The sequence below is a fragment of the Miniopterus natalensis genome, chromosome 4 (genome assembly GCF_054644295.1).
Source record: "Miniopterus natalensis isolate mMinNat1 chromosome 4, mMinNat1.hap1, whole genome shotgun sequence".
In the NCBI taxonomy this organism is placed as follows: domain Eukaryota; kingdom Metazoa; phylum Chordata; class Mammalia; order Chiroptera; family Miniopteridae; genus Miniopterus; species Miniopterus natalensis.
In genome coordinates, this window is record NC_142084.1 from 26227391 (window position 1) to 26246278 (window position 18888).

At 50.1% G+C, this 18888-nt stretch overlaps 1 protein-coding gene and 1 pseudogene across 1 annotated transcript; one reads left to right on the forward strand and one right to left on the reverse strand.

The window, feature by feature from the left end:
• Window positions 1–910: 910 nt before the first annotated feature.
• On the reverse strand, window positions 911–7169 carry F12 (coagulation factor XII). The gene is made up of 14 exons (XM_087815897.1): window positions 7113–7169; window positions 6708–6765; window positions 4544–4643; window positions 4319–4389; window positions 3924–4034; window positions 3654–3785; window positions 3385–3489; window positions 3108–3273; window positions 2787–3013; window positions 2453–2684; window positions 2110–2246; window positions 1868–2017; window positions 1170–1318; window positions 911–1078 (listed from the first exon to the last, which is right to left on the reverse strand). Exons 1-14 carry the CDS (start codon window positions 7167–7169, stop codon window positions 911–913), a joined length of 1863 nt encoding a protein of 620 aa, XP_087672023.1.
• Window positions 7170–16798: 9629 nt separating this feature from the next.
• On the forward strand, window positions 16799–18284 carry LOC107529738 (ferritin heavy chain pseudogene; annotated as a pseudogene).
• Window positions 18285–18888: the final 604 nt, after the last annotated feature.

The window sequence follows — 18888 nt, forward strand, 5'->3', positions numbered from 1 at the left end:
GTTAGGCCCCAACTCAGAGTTTCTGATTCAGCAGCAAGGCGTTTACCCTGCCAATAGCATTTCTAGCAAGTCCCGTGGCACCGCCCCGCTGCTGGTCCAAGGACCACACTTGGAGACCCCGCTGCCCTAGGACTGGTTGGGCGGAGGGAGGGACTTCCAGTCAGTCCTCAGCCCTAAGGCTCCACACCAGTTTTAAGGTTAAGCGTTTCTAACTATAATTCTCAACTCTGGCTGCACATGTAATCACCTGGAGAGCTTTTAAAGCTTGCCACTGCCCCTGCCCCATCCCTAGAGAGATGTGATTTAATTGATCTGAGGTGGATCTTGGGCATAGACTTTTTTATTTTAAATCCTCACTGGAGAATATTTTTCCGGCGCGCACCCCCACCGGGCGGGGATCGAGCCTGCAACGAAAGTGCGTGCCCTTGGCCGGAACAGAACCCGGACCCTTCAGTCCGAGGGCCGGCGCTCTAACCGCTGAGCAAACCGGCTAGGGTGGGCATAGTTTCTGATGTACAGTGGAGGCTGAGAATGTCTCCATAAGCTTAAAATATTAATGTTTCACACAAGGAATGATGTATGGAGTCATTCTGCACAGGGCTCGGCACCCCCAGCTCATTAAATGTCAGCTGGACATGATCTAAATTTTGCATAAGATCTGAACAGATCCTGTTCTCTAAGGGCTGTGGAGAAGCTGTGCCCTGGTTTACAGCCTCGGCGTTTCTCAGCGGGACCCCTGAATAGCTGTGCCTCTCAAGCAAGCATTTTCCAAAAGCACTTTATTGAGTGTTTACGCCACGCCCGGCGCGGGGTTGGCGGTGCTGGAACGTGATCCTTGCCGTCCAGGATCGTGTCCAGCCATCCTTCCATCTCATAATCGCCAAGGAGGCAAAGACAAGTTCCTGGGCGGTCAGAAAGCCATGTGCTCCCGGATCCAAGGCAGGTAGCTGGCCACGTCGGTGTACACACCCGGCTTGTTGCGGTCGCCGCAACCCGAGCCCCAGCTGATGACGCCTCGCAGGATGAGCAGGCGCCCTGCGGCCTGATCCTCACACACCAACGGACCCCCAGAGTCACCCTGGATGCAGCACACGCGGCTCAGCGCCCTCGGCCTGGGGCCTGCCCTTGACTGGGTGGGGCCGGGGCGCAAAGCAGGCGCGCGGGCTCACCTGGCACGCGTCGGTGCCGCCCTCGGGGAAACCCGCGCAGAGCATGCCTGGGGCGAAGGCGGTGCCGTGCGTCTCCGGGGCGGAGCAGCGCTCGGGAGGGATGAGCGGCACCCGCGCCTCCTGCAGGAAGCTGGCGTATTCCTCCGCCCCTGTGAACCAAGGACGTTTTCATCCCGACTCCGCTCGCCGCCTGGACGGTGGAACTGGCTGCGCCAGGCTCTTCCAGACCCAATGATCACCTGCCTCCCTCGCAACAAGCCCGTGAGGGAGGGAGCTGCCGGTAACCCCATTTCATAGACAGGAAAACTGAGGACCGAGACGGGGCGGGATGGGAATGGGCGCGGCAGAGCAGGACTGCTTCGGAAGCCCACCCCCCTTGCCAGCCAGCATCTCAGAGCCTGAACTACCCGCCCCGCTGGGGCGCAGGGCCCGTGCCCTCGTTAGCCTGGCAACCCAGCGCTCAGTGGGAACCAAGAGAAAGTGTGATTCTCCCCGTATACTCCTCAGGAGTTTGGGCCCCCCCCCCCAACAGTGAATCCCACGCCCTGGGAGGGGCGACTGCAGAGACAAGGGCCCTGCACGTCTTCACAACCCAGCAGGTTGGCGCCTCCTGTCCCCGGTGATACCAAAGCTGCGGGCTTTTCTTGCCTACCCCAGGGGCCAGAGGTCTCCCTCCCTCACCCAGCGGTTCTGCCTACCCTCGAATTGGTGGCCCCAGCCCGCTATCTCGCAGAGCTCGGCCTCGGGTTCGGCGGGGTGGGCGGCGCTGCTCGGCAGGCAAACAGGCCCAACGAAAGGCGACTGGCGCGCGCAGCTGCCGTCCTCGCTCTCCTGCAGGCGCAGCAGCGCTAACCCGGGCGCGGGGGAGCGTGAGGCCCGTAAGCCGGCCTCGGGGCCCTCCTCGCAATTCCCCTAATCCCCGCGGGGCGCCCCCACGCACCCAGGTCGTGCTGGTAGGTGATGGGTGAGAAGGCCTCGTGCAGGTAGTAGGTGCGCACGGCCAGCGTCTGGCACTGCGCGCAGCTCCGGTTGTGGCGCTCCTGACCCAGCACCACAGTCAGCTCCTCTGGCGCCGGCCTGCGGGCGGGGTGGGAAGGGAGTGCGCTTCAGAGTCGGGCCTGGAGGAACCCCCTGCTCCTGAGCCACTTCCTGGGTTTCAGCTTCCTCTGGGGGGGGCTCTGGAGGGGAAACCGGGAGGACAAGGCATGGATGGGTTCGGGTGTCTTGCGGGTACAGAGGGAAGGAGCCGAGGCCCGAGCTGGCGCTGGGCAGGTGGTACTGGCCGGTTCTGCAGGCAGTGAGCCGCGGTCAGCACCCAGCAAGGGGCGATGAGGCTGCCGGCACAGAAACTGTGGCCCCAGTACAGTGCAGCGATGTAGGGGTGCGCCCCGGGCAGTGCCACTAGTCCCCCGACGACGCGGCGCAGTGAGGGCAGCCGTTTCCGGAGTCGCCGTCCGCAGCCCGCCAGTTCGGTCCTAGGCAAGGAATTCTCCTGCTCCAGCATCTCGGACAAGACTGTGGAGGAGCCCGGGCTGAGGACAGGGAGCCCCACGGGTGGCTGGAACGTAGCTCGCCCCGTGCGCTCTCTATTTGGTCTTCCTGCCCCTTCCCAAATACCTCCCGTCCATGAATCATGTAGATTCTTGGTATCGCTTTCAAACTTCAGCCGTGGTGAAAACGAGGGCAAGGAGATGTTCCAGCCCTCAAAGGGTGCCTGGGATGGAGAGGGGAACTGGGGCGCTGCTGGGGTTGGGACTTGGCACTGTGCCAGGCTGCAGTATTCCCAGCTCAGCTGGTTGCCCCTCCACACAAAACACCACGGGCGGGTATCATTGTCCGGGTTCCTGTAACCACAGGAGAGGGCACAGTTAGAGCTTGGGGAGCCCCAGAGGGCCCTGGAGAGGAGGGGAATGCCATGCCCTGCGCCACCTAGCATACCGGCAGAAGGCATGGTGGCCCAGTCCCGAATTCAGTGCTTGCCCCAAAGTCAGGTTCCGATAAGTGGCCTCCGAGGCCCAGGGCTGACACTGTGCGCCTGAGAGTGTCGTCCCAGCAGGGCCTCGGTAGCTCCACCCGTGGCCCTCGTAGCAGTTGGCCTTTTTGTCTGGGGAGAGAGGAGGCTCCCTACAGCCTGGGGCTGATGTGGCCTTCTGCTGCTCTCAGCCTTTCTCCCCCTCCCCACCTCCCTCCCTCTCCTTCCCTCACCAGGACTCACCCACATCACAGAAGCGTCCTGCATAGCCCTCCAGACAGCTGCACACTTGGTGGCCCTCTGCCTCTAGGCAGCGTCCCCCGTGGAGGCATGGGTTGTTGTGGCAGACTGAGAGAAGGAGCACATTGAGCTACCTCAGGGCCCAAAGACTCCATAGAGAGCTCTCCTCCTTCCATAGGGACACCACCTGGCCTTCTGACAGCTTCTCCTACCTTCTCCGGGCTGTTGACCTTCGGCCCTCCTCCCAGCCAGTTCCCAACGGATTCACTCACCCTGGCTGGCCAGCAGCTTGCAGTGGGTTTGGGAATCTTGGCACTGACACTTGGCCACACCTGCCAGCTCAAGCCTATGCCATATTTCATTCTCATGGAAGAACTGAAGAAGCTGAGGCTCAAAGCACTTCTCTGGGGACAAAGTGGGATGATGGTCTTAGGAGAGGCTGGGACCATGCAAGGTCTCTGAGGGTCCTGGGACCTCTTCAGTAGGCAGGTGCTGCACCTGTTCCCCAGCCTCCCCCCACCCCCACCCCAGCATCTCCTTACCTCTCTGGCAATGCTTCCCAGTGAACTGTTCTGGACAGATGCAATGTGGGCCACTTGCCACGTTCACACAGGTCCCTCCCCTCTGGCAGGGGTTGTTTTTGCGGCAGTGGTCTGAGAGATGGACATAGTGGGAGGAAGAGTGAGGGACCTGAGTCAGACTGATAGGAGCCAAGTCCATACCTGAACTTGATTGTCTTGTCTTTTGACCTTGTTTCCAGACCTTAGTTTACCCACATGCAAAATGGGGCTACTCCCTCCCAGAACTTCTCCCTCTGAAGGGAGGGAAGGGGCTAGGTGGGCCCAGAATCCCAGGGTTGTAGGGTCTAATGAGACTCAGGAGAGTAACTAGGGGGGAGGAGAAGGGTTTGGGCCACCCCAGAGGCTGTGTGTGGCACCTTGCACTTTCTTGGGCTCCAAGCAGTATGCCCATCTTTGGTCCTGCTCAAAGTTGGGGGTAGTAGCACACCTGGAGAAAGAGAGAAGGCTCCCTGCTCTGCCCAGGGGGCTGGCCCACCCTTCCCTATCACAGCCCTCTCTCTCCAGGCAGGGTTCCTTGGGTAGAAGGATGGGCAGAGTCCATCTTCCCAGGCCCTGCTCCAACCCCTTCTGGGTCATCTTACCAGGGCCGGAGGCCAGGTCGGCCCCTACGGGTGCATTTGTGATACAGCTGCCGGCGGTACTGGAAAGGGAAGTAGCAGGGCTCCCCCGTGACAGTGAGAACTGCAGGGATAACACATTCTCTCATCACATCCCCTGTGCCCAATCTCCCAGGCACCACCCTCAGGTCTAGTTGGAAAGGATGGACTCGAAAAGATCACTGTGCCGTCAAGCATCCTGCTTAAGAAGTTGGGTCCTGGAGTTAGACAGCTGGAGTGGACTCTGACTCTAGCACCTACTAGCTGTATGACCTAGGGCAAGTCTGCAGCCCCCTACTTTAGAAGAGCGCTTGCCACAAAGTAGGCACTTCATAAATACTTGTTGAATGTTGAAGTCACTTAATCACTCTGAATCTTAGTTTCTCATCTGTAAAATGGCAATAAAAATAGTACAGTCAAAGGGTTTTAGTTTTGCAGAGTTCTGGAGATGGGTTGGTGGTGATGGTTGCACAATATGAATAAATGTACTTAATACCACTGAATTGTACACTTAAAAATGGTGAAGACAGTAAATTTTATGTTATGTGTATTTTACCACAATAAAAAGTTTAAATGATGATGTAGATAAATTAGTACAGAAAGGTGTCCATTATTTTATTTATTATTATTATTTTAATCCTTACTCAAGGACATGCTTAGAGAGAGAAACATCAATGTGAGAGAGAAACATTGATCAGTTGCCTTCCATGTGCTTCCCCACTGGGGAGGAAACCTGCAACCCAGGTATATGTGCCCTGACCAGGAATTGAACCAGCAACCTTTCGGTGCACGGGGTGACAACCAACCAACCGAGCCACTCCAGCCAGGAGGGTGTTCATAATTTAAATGAAGAACACCAAGTTACAAATAACATGCTAGTATGGTCCTATTTTTGTACAAATACATTTATGCATAAAAAAATCTAGAAGGACATTCTCAAAATTTGCAAGAGTGGTTTTTGGAAGATTGTGGATTATGCATGACTTTTTTCTTCTTTTGCATTTTTGTAATTTCTAAAGTTTTGACAATAAAAATATATTGCTATTATAATTTTTTTAATTTATCTTTATTGTTGAAAGTATTACATATGTCCCCCATTTCCCCCCCATTGATCCCCTCCACACATCTGCCCCACCCCAGGCCTTCCCCACACTATTGTCTGTGTCCATGGGTTATGCATATATGCATATAAGTTCTTTGATTAATCTCTCATACTATTTTTAAAAATAAGATAGTCAAGCCTCATCATTCACAGATTCTGTATTTGCAAATCTGCCTTCTTGCTAAGATTCATTTGTAAATCCCAAATCAATTCTCAAGGGGCTTTCACAGACATGCACAGAGTGGTGAAAATTTGAGTTGCCAGAAGTCAGAAGTGCACTTTTCCAGCTGAGATCAAACCAGGTGATACTGCTTCTTGTTTCAACTCTCCTGTTGTAAACAAGTGTCCTTTCAGCAGTCTATTTAGTGCCACATTTTTCACATTTTGTGCTTTGCTGTTGAAAATAGCCCCCATAGTGCTGAAGTGCTATGTTCCAGTGTGCAAGTGGGCTGTGATGTGCCTTATGGAGAATACATGTATCTTAGATAAGTTTCATCCAGGCATGAGTTACAGTGCCACTGGCTGTGAGTTCAATGTTAATGAATCAACAATATATATTATACAAGGTGTCCTGCTGCGCCTGCAGGAGAGCGAGGATGGCAGCTGCGATCGCCAGTCGCCTTTTGTTGGGCCTGTTGGGCCTGTTTGCCTGCCGAGCAGCACTGCCCACCCCACTGAACCCAAGGCCGAGCTCTGCGAGGTAGCCGGCTGGGGCCACCAATTCCAGGGTAGGCAGAACCGCTGGGTGAGGGAGGGAGACCTCTGGCCCCTGGGGTAGGCAAGAAAAGCACACAGATACAGCCCAAGCCCTACACTAAAGGAGCATACAGCTCACTAGCACTGTGGGCACCAGCGGCCATCAGCATAGACCTGGCACAAGCAGGCACTCAGGCCTGAGTGCCAGCGAGATGACTCTGGGTACAAGAGTGATATTGTGCCCAGGATCCTGCCCCTCCCTCCAAGGGCCTGAGACTAACCATTGGCACGCTCCCAACCACACTCATTCCCACCCAAGGGTGTCTTAGGAGGCAGAGCCAGGCTACTTACCCACTGTGTGTTCATATGTTATGTTCTTATGCACCTTGGGGTCTTCCTGAGGTGGCATCTACAGGAGGAGAGAAGAGGACAGGCAATTTGCCCAGAAAGTCATAGCCTATCCCTGGTCCCATGCTAGTCCCCAGCTTCTTCTCAGCCCAGAAATGCTGAGATTTCCTCATGAGACCCGGACCCCTTCTTCCTCCCTCAAGGACCCTCTCCAGAAATGCAAGTCATGCCCTCATGTCCACAGGCCCTGGTGGCTCTCTCCTTCGCCTGGGCCTTCTGAGCTGACCCCACCTTTATATACAGGCCTTCTGGTCACCTGGACCAACAGGTCATAGGCAGAGGCCAAGGTTGTGATGGGGACCCCCAGGCCCACCCCAGCACAATCTTCCTGGTTCCCACAGCCCTTACCAAAAGAGCTGATTCCAGGCTCACCAGCAGGAACCCCAAGAGCAGCAGAGCCCTCATGGCGTCTGTCTGTTGGTCCAGCAGCCTGCCCGGGAGTCCAGATCAATAGAGTTGGCCAAAGGTCTCTGAGGCCTGGGAAGGTGAGATTGGTTGAGCTGCCCCTCTGGGCCTGGTGGGGCACAGGCTGTTTGTGGAAAGCCAAAGGCAGGGAGTTGGCCATTGGGAGATCGGGGTAGAATTGTAGCAGGACAGTAAGAAAGTAGGAAAATCCCTGGGCAAGTGGAATGGGGAAACTGAGACAAGAAAATTTAAAAAGGCCAAACAGTTTGGGTAGCTTTCAGCCAGCTTGTGAACTGCAAGAACTCATCTTCCCTAACCAAGGACAAATGATTATACCTCCCTTCTCTAAACCGAGAATACATAGCTTAAATCACCCTGGCCTGGGAAAACAGAGAACAAAGACCCAATTAATGCCATTTGCGCCAGCTAACCCCAATGACAGATGAAGTAGGGGAACAAAAAACAAAAACCCTATTAAAGCCAGACAGACCTAAGATAGAAGTAAAACAGTAAAACAGACCAAATAATAATCCAAGACTCCCCTATGCACTCATTTCAATGCATCAGCATATTAAAAATGCACCTGGAAAGCTGATGAATATTCTACTGAAACCCTCCCTAAAATTCTTGCCTGTAGGGGGGAGGAAAAAAAAGCCCTCAGGACAAATACTCAATGCAGCTCCCTCAGAGCACACCCATGCCCTTTCCCAAGCATGAACTTTTTCTTTTTTTTTTTTAATCTTTATTGATTTCAGAGAGAGGAAAGGAGAGGGAGAGAGAGAGAGACAGAAACATCAATGATGAGAGAGTCATTGATCGAGCCCGCAACCCAGACATGTGCCCTGACCGGGAATCGAACCCCTATCGCCTGGATCCCAGGTCGATGCTCAACCGCTGAGCCACGCCCGGCCGGGCTGAACTTTTTATTTCTAAGGGTCCCAAGAGACTTGCAGCCAGGGGAATGGTGGGTAGCGGCAGCTGATCCTGTCTCCAAGGACCCCCTTTTCTCTGACTTCCCAGTGAGCTAACAGCAGCTGCCTTGGCTCACTTCTTTCCTATACCGTTTCTAGGGAGCCAAAGCAGAGCATTGCCTAGGCTCTCCCCTGTTGTTTCTTCTACCCTTATTTCTTCCTTTGTTTCATTGTCCCAACATTGATAAACATACTCTCAAACCCATCTGGACTCCTGTTGAGAAATCTTTCCTACTCGAAGCCCAGGACCCACACACTACAGGCCAGCCTGAGGCAGACCTGCTCCCTGCAGGGCCCACCCAGGAACAGAATGACAAGGAGCTGGGTTACTTCTCTCTTTCCCAGGTAGTGGGACTGGAAACAAGAAGAGAGACTTCTTGTGTTCCACATTCCATTGGGGGTGAGAAAGTTAAGGAGACCCAAGAGAAGCTCCCTGCTTTAGGGATCTTACAGTACGTTGGGAAGTGTATTCATTTTCCATTGCAGCCTAAACTGAATCACAAGCTCCACAACTTAAAACAATATCCATGTATTAGTTCACAAATTTGTAGGTTGAAAGTCCAGCACCGTGTGACTAGGTTTTCTGCTCAGGGTCTCACAAAAGTGAGACCAAGGCTGAGCTCTCCTGAAGCTCTGGGGGAAAACCCACTTTCAAGCTATTCAGATTGTTGGCAGGTTTTAGTTCCTTGCATTTGTAGGACTGAGGTGCCTGTTTCTTTGCAGGCTGTAAGCCAGGGCCCTTAGCTCCTAGAAGCTGCCTGAATTTCTGGCCATATGGCCCCCTCCATCTTCCAAGCCAGCAGCAGAGTCTCTCCCATGTTGACTCTCTCTCTTGCATTGAATCTCCTTTACCAGGAAGAACACTGTTCTTTTTAAGGGCTCACCTGATTAGGGCAGGCTCACCAAGTATAATCTCCCTATCTTAAAGTCAACTGATTTGGGACCTTAATTACATTTTCAGCATTCTTCCACAGAAGCATCTAGATTAGTGTTTCATTTAAAAACTGGGAGAAGGTAAGCATACACCAGGAGTGGGAATCTTGGGGACCATCTTAGAACTCTACCAACCACAGAAAGCAAGCCAAGAAAGTAAATGGTCCCATGGTGAAAATGCTAAAACAAAGGTTGCTAAAATGTCCAACTGGAGCACAGAGGAGGGAGATGGGTGAACATGTGTTGTTTTTCCTGCCCAACATCCATTAACCTTGATTCACTAATGGCCCCCTGATTTTTTGAGAACCATGCCTTCTTTATTTCCTCCATCAGTCCCTAGTGCGTCCAACCCTATCCTCCATTCTAGGGCTGGGGGTGTGACCTTTGTCTGACCAATAAGGACATTGTATCTGTGGACCACAGCAATTGGTTCAAGGAGAAGCATATACACAAGTTTGTCTCATCAGAGTCACCCTTGGGACTTACTCACCAGAGCTTTTGGGAAAGGGGTACTTTCTTTTTGGGGGGGTAATCCTCACCAGAGGATATTTTTGTCCATTGCTTTTCAGAGGGAGTGGAAGGGAGGGAGAGGGAGAGGAAATGGGGGAGAGAGAGAGAGAGAAACATCAATGCGAGGGACACATCAACTAGTTGCCCCCCGCCTGTGCCCCTTACTGGGGCGGGGAGGAACCCACAACCCAGGTACATGCAGTTGACCAGGAATCAAACCTGTGACCCTTCCGTGTGTGGGCCAACGCTCTAACCACTGCGCACACCAGCCAGGGCAGAAAAGGGGTACTTTCTTCCCACTGGAGTCACTAAGAATGGGAGCCTGGAGATGTTGGGGGCCATCTGTGTCCCTGCCTGGGAGTGAAGCCTACATATAGTTGAAAAGCAGAGTAAACCAGGAAGGAATGATCAGGTGCCACATGGGAGGCCGTCCTCAAGGTGGGCCCCAGTGATCACCCCCTGCAATTCATGCCCTTGCATATAGTCTTTTCCCACACTGAGTTGGAGCTGTTCTGTGTCCAATAGAATATGGTAGAAGTGATGGCATTTGATTTCCAGGCCCAGGTCATAAAAAGCATTGCAGTTTCTACTTTGGTCTTTTGGATCACTCACTCTAGGCGAAGCCAGCTGCCACGCTGGGAGGACACTTTCAAGCAGCCCTATGGAGAGGCATGTGTAGGGAGAAAGTACCAACTTGACAGCCTTGGGAAGGGGCCACCTTGCAAGTGGATACTGCAGCCCCAGCCAACATCTGGCCTGCAGCCTCATGAGGCACCTCAAGTCAGAACTATCCAGCTAGCTGCTCCTGAATTTTGTGTTTATTAAGGTATAATTAACATAACATTTTGGCCCCTGAATTTTTGAACCTCAGAAACTGAAGAATGATTATTGCTTGTTTTAAGCCATAAGTTTTAAGGTCATTTGTTACCCAACATTTGACAACTAGTGCAGATAGATCTATCCCTGATGGCTTTGTTAGAGAACCTGCATGGTAAAACAAGAACCCTCAAGAATTCTCAGGCCCTAGCCATGTGGCTCAGTTGGTTGGAGCTTTGCCCTGGTCCTGTACACCAAGTATAATAAAAAAACCAAAAGTTTGAGGGTTCAGTTCCAGGTTAGGGCACATACCTAGATTGCAGGTTCAATTCCTGGTTGGCAACCAAACGATGTCTCTCTCTCTCTCCCCCACATCCCCACTTCCTCTTTCTCTAAAACCAATAAACATATCTGTGGGTGAGGATTTAAAAAAAGAAAGAATTCTTGGTTACATGAACCAATAAAACCAATTTGAATGGATTTCTGTTCATTTTCAAGGGAATCCTGACAATCTATGGGAAATGAAGTGGAGACAGAGTGTAGCAATTTCTTAGTTCTGCTGGAAGGGAGGCCCTGAAAGATTTCCTAGAACAGAAACCCAGCAAGTGGAAGTCAGAAGTAGGGGCACCCTTTCAACAATTGTTTTCAAAGGCAACAGAAAGTGATAACTGTTAAGACCACAATGAAGGCTAACCTAGGTTCAGACAAGCTCATTAAAGGGAAAGCATCCTAGTTTTGTTTTGTTCTTTAATATATCTTTATTGATTTCAGAGAGAGGAAGGGAAAGAGAGAGATAGAAACACCAATGATGAGAGTCATTGATCAGCTGCCTCCTGCACGCCCCCGACTGGGGATCGAGCCTGCAACCCGGGCATGCGCCCTGACTTGGAATCGAACCCTGATCTCCTGGATCCTAGATCCATGCCCAACCGCTGAGCCACGCCTGACCGGGTGCATCTTAATTCTTGATTGCACTTGAGTACAGACCACAACCCAGGGCCAGTCCCCTATTGGCTCCTTCTCCCTTAGAATGGAAGGGCTTTTGGAACAGGTCTTCACGATGAGTAAGGATTTGGGGGCCAGTGGAAGGCGTCCAGGCAGAGTAAGTGATACAAGTTCACAGAAGCCTGGATGCTGCATGTCAGAGAATGTGCTGAGCACAGGGTGATTTGTAGGGAATGTGAGATGGGGTGTGAAGTCCTTTGGGACTGAAGATAAACATCTGTAGGGATTTGGATGCTCAACATCTATTCCCCCTTCCTCTTCCTCTTTTCTCCTAGTTTCTATCGGAGGGTCACCTTTCCCCCATTGTGTGGTAAAAGGGTAATTTCTAGTGACCATCTCCCACTGTGGAAGCCTAATGAACCAGATCACCCTCTCCCTACCATAGCAAAGCCAGAGGGACCTGTTTAAAAAACAAACAAACAAAAAAACCATAGGCCCAAAATGCTGTCGCTTGTGCTACAATAGAAGCCCATGATATCAAACTTAGATTTAATACCCCATCTAAATGCAGCTTAAATCTCTCCCAGAAACAAAATCTTAATCAACCAGTCTGGAATTTTTTGGTCAAGCACCTGTCACATAAGCCTCACCATCCTCCATAGAAGGAAGATGCAATCTCCATAATAAAACCCTCATCCTCTTTCCTCCAAAGAAAAGATGTCCAGGCTCAAAAGTAATTCTTTCTTTTCTTTTACTAATAGCTCCCTTGCCCCACCCTCCTCCCTATAAAATCCTTCCATTTCGTACCACCCCGTGGAGCATTCTTCTAGTTGCTAGATGGGATGCTGCTCAATTCATGAATTGCTTAATAAAGCCAATTAGATCTTCAAATGAACTCAGTCGAATTTCGTTTTTATTTAAAAAATAGACCTAAACTTGGGTGCTCTCTCCAAGGACTCTGAGTCCTGAGCAGGCCCCATGGCAAGATGAGGAGAGCTGGAGGTCTGGCACTGCACCACCTGTGCCCTGACCAGATTGTCCCTGCTGCAAGTCAGGTCAGGATGCCTTTGAAAAACCAAGCTTGTGCATGGAGTAAAGAAATTCAAATCCATCATTTCCCATCACAAGAGATCTAGAGTAGAGGGACTCCGGCAACAGTGCTTTCAGTGGTTTAACGATGTCATCAAGAACCCAAGTTATTTCTTCTTTTTCAATTTTTTTTAAAATTTTGTTAATGCTCACCCAAGGATATTTTTTCCATTGATTTTTAGAGAGATTGGAAGGAAGGGAGGGGGGAGAGAGAGAGAAAAAAAACACCCCATCGATATGAGAGACAAACATCAATTGGTTGCCTCCTGTGGGTGCCCCTGATTCATTCACTGGACAGCTACGGTTGTGTTGACTGGTCATCATTTTTTTATTTGACCGTCTAAGGGAAAAGAGGTCAGTGCCCTTGACTAAATAGTCAGGTATTGCATGTTTTAAAAATTCTTGCAGCACACTGGTTGAAAATCGCTGACTTAGTAAATCACGACTATGTCATAAAAACCCAGAACAGCTCATTGGCCTTTTTTAGAAGAGCTGCATGCTGTAGAACCAGAAGACTTCCATGTGCCACTGCGCTGGGCCCCAAGCTCCACGAGGACAGAAGCGCCTTTGTTCAGGACCTCACCTCTGTATCTCTTCACCTGGCTGTTGATTTGTATCTTTTAATATCCTTTGTAATCAATCGGTAATGTAGGGAGTGGGTTTTCCTGCGTTATGTGAGCCATTCTAGCAAATTAGTCAAACCAAAGGGAGAGGAACCTCTGATTTATAGCCAGTTGGTCAGAAGCACAGACAATAATCTGGACTCTGACTGGCGTTTGAATCGGGGGGGGGGGGGGGAGTGTCTTGTGGGACTGAGTCCTTTACCTGGGGTGTCTGGTGTCTGAGATTTGCTTGGTGTGGGGAAGCCTCTCTACATACACATGGGAATGGAGTCCAGGGACCCCTTTAGGCTCCACAATGGTCCTTTGGGGAAGAAGCCATCTCCTTCCCATCCTCATCAATACGGATACAGTAGGGTTACCCCAGTCCTCAGCTGAGGGTGGAGTGGGCATGGGATCCAGACCTAGACAACCAGAACCCTGCCTGTCTTTGTCCTCAGACTGGCTCAAAATGAACGCCTGACTCAAATCGAACCACCGAGGGGCGGCCCCTGGATGTTGGCTGGAATCAAGACAGGGGCTTTCTCTTTCTCTGTAAGTCGCCACACTGGTAAGAAGTGAGCTTGGCGCTGCCAGCAGCCATTTCTAACATCTCCGGGGGAAACCTGGCTGATAATAAAGACAACACTGGTTAAAAGCAGAGTCAGAGTATGGGAAAGACAAATTTTGAGTGACACCATTTGAGACCTGGGATCCCAAGACCCTTGAAGGGAAAACTACCTCCTATACTTTTCAGTTGCTTGAACCAATAAATTTCCTTTTTTACCTAAGCCAGTTTTAGTTGCAACCCAATGTCCTAACGGGTGCAAGAATTTATACATTGGTACCAGGAAGTTTCCTAAAACAAAACCAAATCCCTCATGATCAGCTCTGTAAATCAGTAACTTGAAGAATAGGAAGCGGGAGCTGGGAGGAAGAAACAGCAATAACCTCGACTCAGGAGATCTTCATATCCTCTCTTGGCCACTGGCCTCTGGGATGACCGTGAGTCGGGGGCTCAGCCTCTCTGAGCCTTAATTGCCACACATCTTTAGGAGGGATGGGCACTCACACTGCCTGGCAGAATTGGTGAGATGTTTGCATGGGAATGCAAGTGAAAGTGCAGACCCTGGCATATGGTTGGGGCGCAATCTATAGAAGTTTACAAAGAAACTTGCCCGTGTGAACACATTTCCCCCTCCCAGCAATTTCTATACATCTGCCCCAGTCCTCCCTGTATATCTGGGTCTCTTCCGTCAACAGGTTTGGACCAGAGCAGAAAGGCACCATCTCCTTGCCTTGACAGAACTTTCTGTGATGATGGAATTATTATCTATCTGTGTGGTCCAATATGGTAGCCACTAGTCACATATGGCTACTGAGCACTTGAAATGGGCCTAGTGTGACTGAAGAACTGAATTTTCTTTTGGTTTCCATCTTCTACAGCTGGGATGTGGGTCTATGGGGTAAGAAGTGGGAAACCATCAAGTTCCTGCTCACAATAGCTGGACACAAACAGACACACACAAATCCCAGTCCTCTCTAGCAGAGACTTGGGACACAGTTTTCAAAAGGTAGCAGAACTGCCTGTTGAAAGACAAGTTCAGGCGATAATAAGGTCCCCATCCCTCCATCCTTCATTCCTCCTCTGTTGGTGGTACCGTTTTTTCTCTCAGGGTGTCACCATGGCATTCAGGGTGTCACCATGGGACTTTTATGCAAATAGAAGTCACTCCTTCCTGCAAACCAGTGCTGTCTAACAGAACTTCCTGTGATAATGGAAATATTATCTATCTGCATGGTCCAGTATCATAGCCACGAGTCACACATAGCTACTGAGCACTTGAAATGGGCCTAGTGTGACTGAGGAACTGAATTTTCTTTTTGTCTCATTTTAATTAATTTTTAAAAATATATATCTTTATTGATTTCAGAGAGAGGAAAGGAAAGGGAGAAAGAGAGACAGAAACATCAATGATGAGAGAGTCATTGATCGGCTGCCTCCTGCACGCCCCCGACTGGGGATCAAGCCCGCAACCCGGGCATGTGCCCTGACCGGGAATCGAACCCTGATTGCCTGGACCCTAGGTCGATGCTCATCCGCTGAGCCATGCCCTGCCGGGCTTTAATTAATTTTAATTTAAATAGCTACATGTGGCTAGTGGCTACTGTATTGGACAGTGCAGCTCCAGGTGGATGCAGAAAGAAGGTCAGTGAGTGGCTGACCTTCTCACAGTATGACAAGAAGGAGGGGGTATGAGAGAAAGTTGAAGAGAGCTACATGGGCCCGATCAAGGTGGGCCTTGGTAGGCCATGGGGAGGAGCTTGGGTTTTATTTTTAAGTGTAACAGGAAATATATTAGTTATCTATTGCTGCTAATAAGAGATAACAAACTGTCCCCAAATTTAACACACTAAAAAATATTTATTGTGTCACAGTTTTTGTGAGCCAAGAACCTGGGCACTGATGCGTTGGTCGGTGTGACTCAGTGGTCAGAGTGTCGGCCCACACACTCAAGAGTCTCAGGTTCGATTCCAGGTCAAGGGCACATACCTGGGTTGCAGGTTTGATCCCTGGCCACAGCGGAGAGCGTGCGGGGGGGGGGGGCAAGCAATGGATATGTCTCTCTCACATTGTGTTTCTCTCTCTCTCCCTCTGCCTCCCTCCCCTCCACTCTCTAAAAATCAATGGAAAAAATATCCTCAAATGAGGATTAAAAAAAAAAAAAGTACCTGGGCACTGTTTAACTGGGTACCTCTGGAATAATCTCTCATGAGGTTGCAGTCATCACAACTGGGGTAGGGTCCATTTCCAAGTTCATTCACAAGGCTGGGGCCTCAGGTCATTCTTGGTTGTTGGCTGGAGACCTAGTTCCCTGCGATGTAGGTCTCTCTATAGGGCAGCTCACCACGTGGGGGCTGGCTTCCTTCAGAGTGAGCCAGCGAGGGGGTGAGAGTGGGCTCCGAACACAGAAGCCACAGCCTTTTAGTAGCCTAATCTTGGAGATGATGTAGAGCACTTTTGCTACATTCTTTTCATTAGAAGTGAGTCATTGGGTCTAGCCGGAGCTCAAGGGATGGTAATCACATCAGAGGGGAATACAGAGAAGGAAGATCACAGGGGCCACTTAGAGGCTGCCTGCCCCCAGGGAGCCACTGGAGGGCTCTGAATAGGAGAGTGATAAGATCACTTATTTTTAAAATAAGCAATACAGTCTCAAGACACAAGATTAAAAGTCCAAAAGGGTATTCAATGTAAAGCCTCCCTCCTACTCCTGTCCCTGGCCACTTACTTCCCCCTTCCTAGAAGCAACCAGTGTTCCTGGGCCTCACATGTCCTTCCAGAGGAAGTCAATGCGCATGGAAGCAAATCCGTCTGTGGTAGTTGTTAGTATTGTTTACCAAATGTTACCAATAATATTGTCCTTCCAGACATATAGTAGTTATTCCAGGAAACTATTTCTGTGTAAAAACAAAACAAACAAACAAAAACACTCCCAATCTAGTGGCATAAAATTCCTATTTTATTATGTTCGTGGATTTTGCAGGTCCAGAATTAGGCAGGATACAGCAGGAATAGCTATGTCTCTCCACTACAAATGCCAGGACCCTCATCTGGGGATACATGAATGACTGGGGCTGACTCCGATGGCCAGGAGCTGGAATCACCTGAAGGCTTCCTCTTTCATACATATAGTGGTGGGACTGTCCATGGGAGCAGAGCACCTACACATGGCCTTTTCATTCTGTTTGGTCTCCTCACATAATGGCCACTGATTCTGAGGGAACATCCCGAGAGAAGCTTCTGGAGAGTGAGCATTGTCAAAGAACCAGGCTGGCTGCATGGCCTTTTCTGACCTAGCTTCAGACCTCAAGTACATCAGTTCCATTAGATTCTACTGACAACAAGAATCACTAGGGACAGGGAAATTAGAGCCGACTTCTTGATGCGGGGATGGCAAGGTCACATTACAGAAGTGCCTGTGGGATGGTAGTTTATTGCTCCTCTCATCTTTGGAAAATAAAATCTTACCCTGTAGTGTTCTACCTCACACTCCTTTCAAGTCAGTTGTGGCCATGTTGTTTGCTTTGACTAAGGAAATGTGAGCAGAAGGGACTTGCATCACTTCAGGCTGCAAACTTTAAGGGCCACCAGGGAGTCACATTTCCTTTCACCAGCTGCTATTGTGGAAGGACAAATTGAGATGGAGCCCCTGTCACCATAGGTCACTGAGTGGTGACTCAGTGGAGCCTCCCCACCTCCCAGCACCCTGCATCTGACATGGAGTGAACCTGAGATGTAAACTTGTTTTAAGTCACTGACATTTAGAGATTTTTTTTGTTACTGCAGCATAACCTAGCCTATCCTGACCTTCCCAAAAAAATGGTAACAAACCTTACACACTGCCCTACACTTCCCTTTTTTATTTAACAGTGTATAGCAGTGCAGGAAAAGCATCCACACTTTTTTTTTTTAACAGCTACATAGTATTCCTGTACCGGAAAGGATCAAATTTTACCTAATCAGTCCCTATTAAGGATAATTAGTGCAGGACAGTCTTGGCTGAGAGTTGCCACGGTTTCCTGCTTCAACAGTGTTGGGTCAGACCCAGCACTCGTCCTCTATCCCCATGGGTCACTTAGACCTAGCCCTCCTCCACTCCTCACGGTGCCCTCAGACATCCTGAGGCCCAAGCCACCCACCCAGACAATTGTGTCTCCCTCTCAGGTGTGCCAGATCTACCACCAGGACTCGGAGGCCACCATCAACTGCCAAATCAATCTGGACCTCTGTGCCTCTTATGTTTGTCTATTCATGTCTTACTACTTTGGCTATGGTGATGTGGCTTTGAAGAATTTGGCCAAATATTTTCTTCAACAGTCTCATAAAGAGAGGGAACATGCTGAGAAACTGGTGAAGCTGCAGGACAAGGTAGCTGAATCTTCCTTCAGGATATCAAGAAACCAGACCATGATGACTGGGAGAATGGGCTGAATGCAATGGAGTGCATTACACTTGGGAAAAAGTGTGAATCAGTCACTACTGGACGTGTACAAACTGGCCATTGATAAAAATGACCCCCATTTGTGTGACTTCATTGAGACTCATTACCTGAGTGAGCAGGCAAAACCCATCAAAGAACTGGGTGACCACGCAACCATATTGCACAAGGCGGGGGCTCCTTCCCGAATCTTGCATGGCAAAGTATCTTTTTGACAAGCACACCCTGGGAGACAGTGATGAAAGCTAAGCCTGAGGCTGGCTTCCCATAGCCACAGGGTGACTTCCCTGGTCACCAAAATAGTACATGCATATTGGGGTTACCTTTACCTTTTCTGTAAGTTGTACCAAATCATCTACTTATGTTCTTCCATTTGTACCATTCCTTCAAATTAAGTAATTTGGTACCCAGCGATAATGAGCACAGTTCATCTTTTCAGACAAAAGCTGCAAGAAATCATCTTGAACATTCATTTCTTGTTTTGCTTGCACGCAATTATCTCAGGTGGTGGGTGGCAACTTCCCCTTTTAAAAAGATTACTTTGGACCCTACCCAGTTTGGCTCAGAGGTTAGAGCATCTGCCAGCGGACTGAAGGGTCTTGGGTTCAATTTCCCGTCAAGGGCACATACTTCTGCTGCAGGCTCAATCCCAGCCCTAGCTGGGGGACCTGCAGGAGGCAACAAATCCATGTGTCTCTCTCACATCGATGTTTCTCCATCTCTCTCCCTTCCACTCTTTATGAAAAGGAATGGGAAAAATATCCTCTGGTGAGGATTAATAACACAACAAAAAGGCCTCCTGCCTGCCTTACTCAGGGTACTTGGCTGCAAACAGCAAAGACAAGTCTGGGTA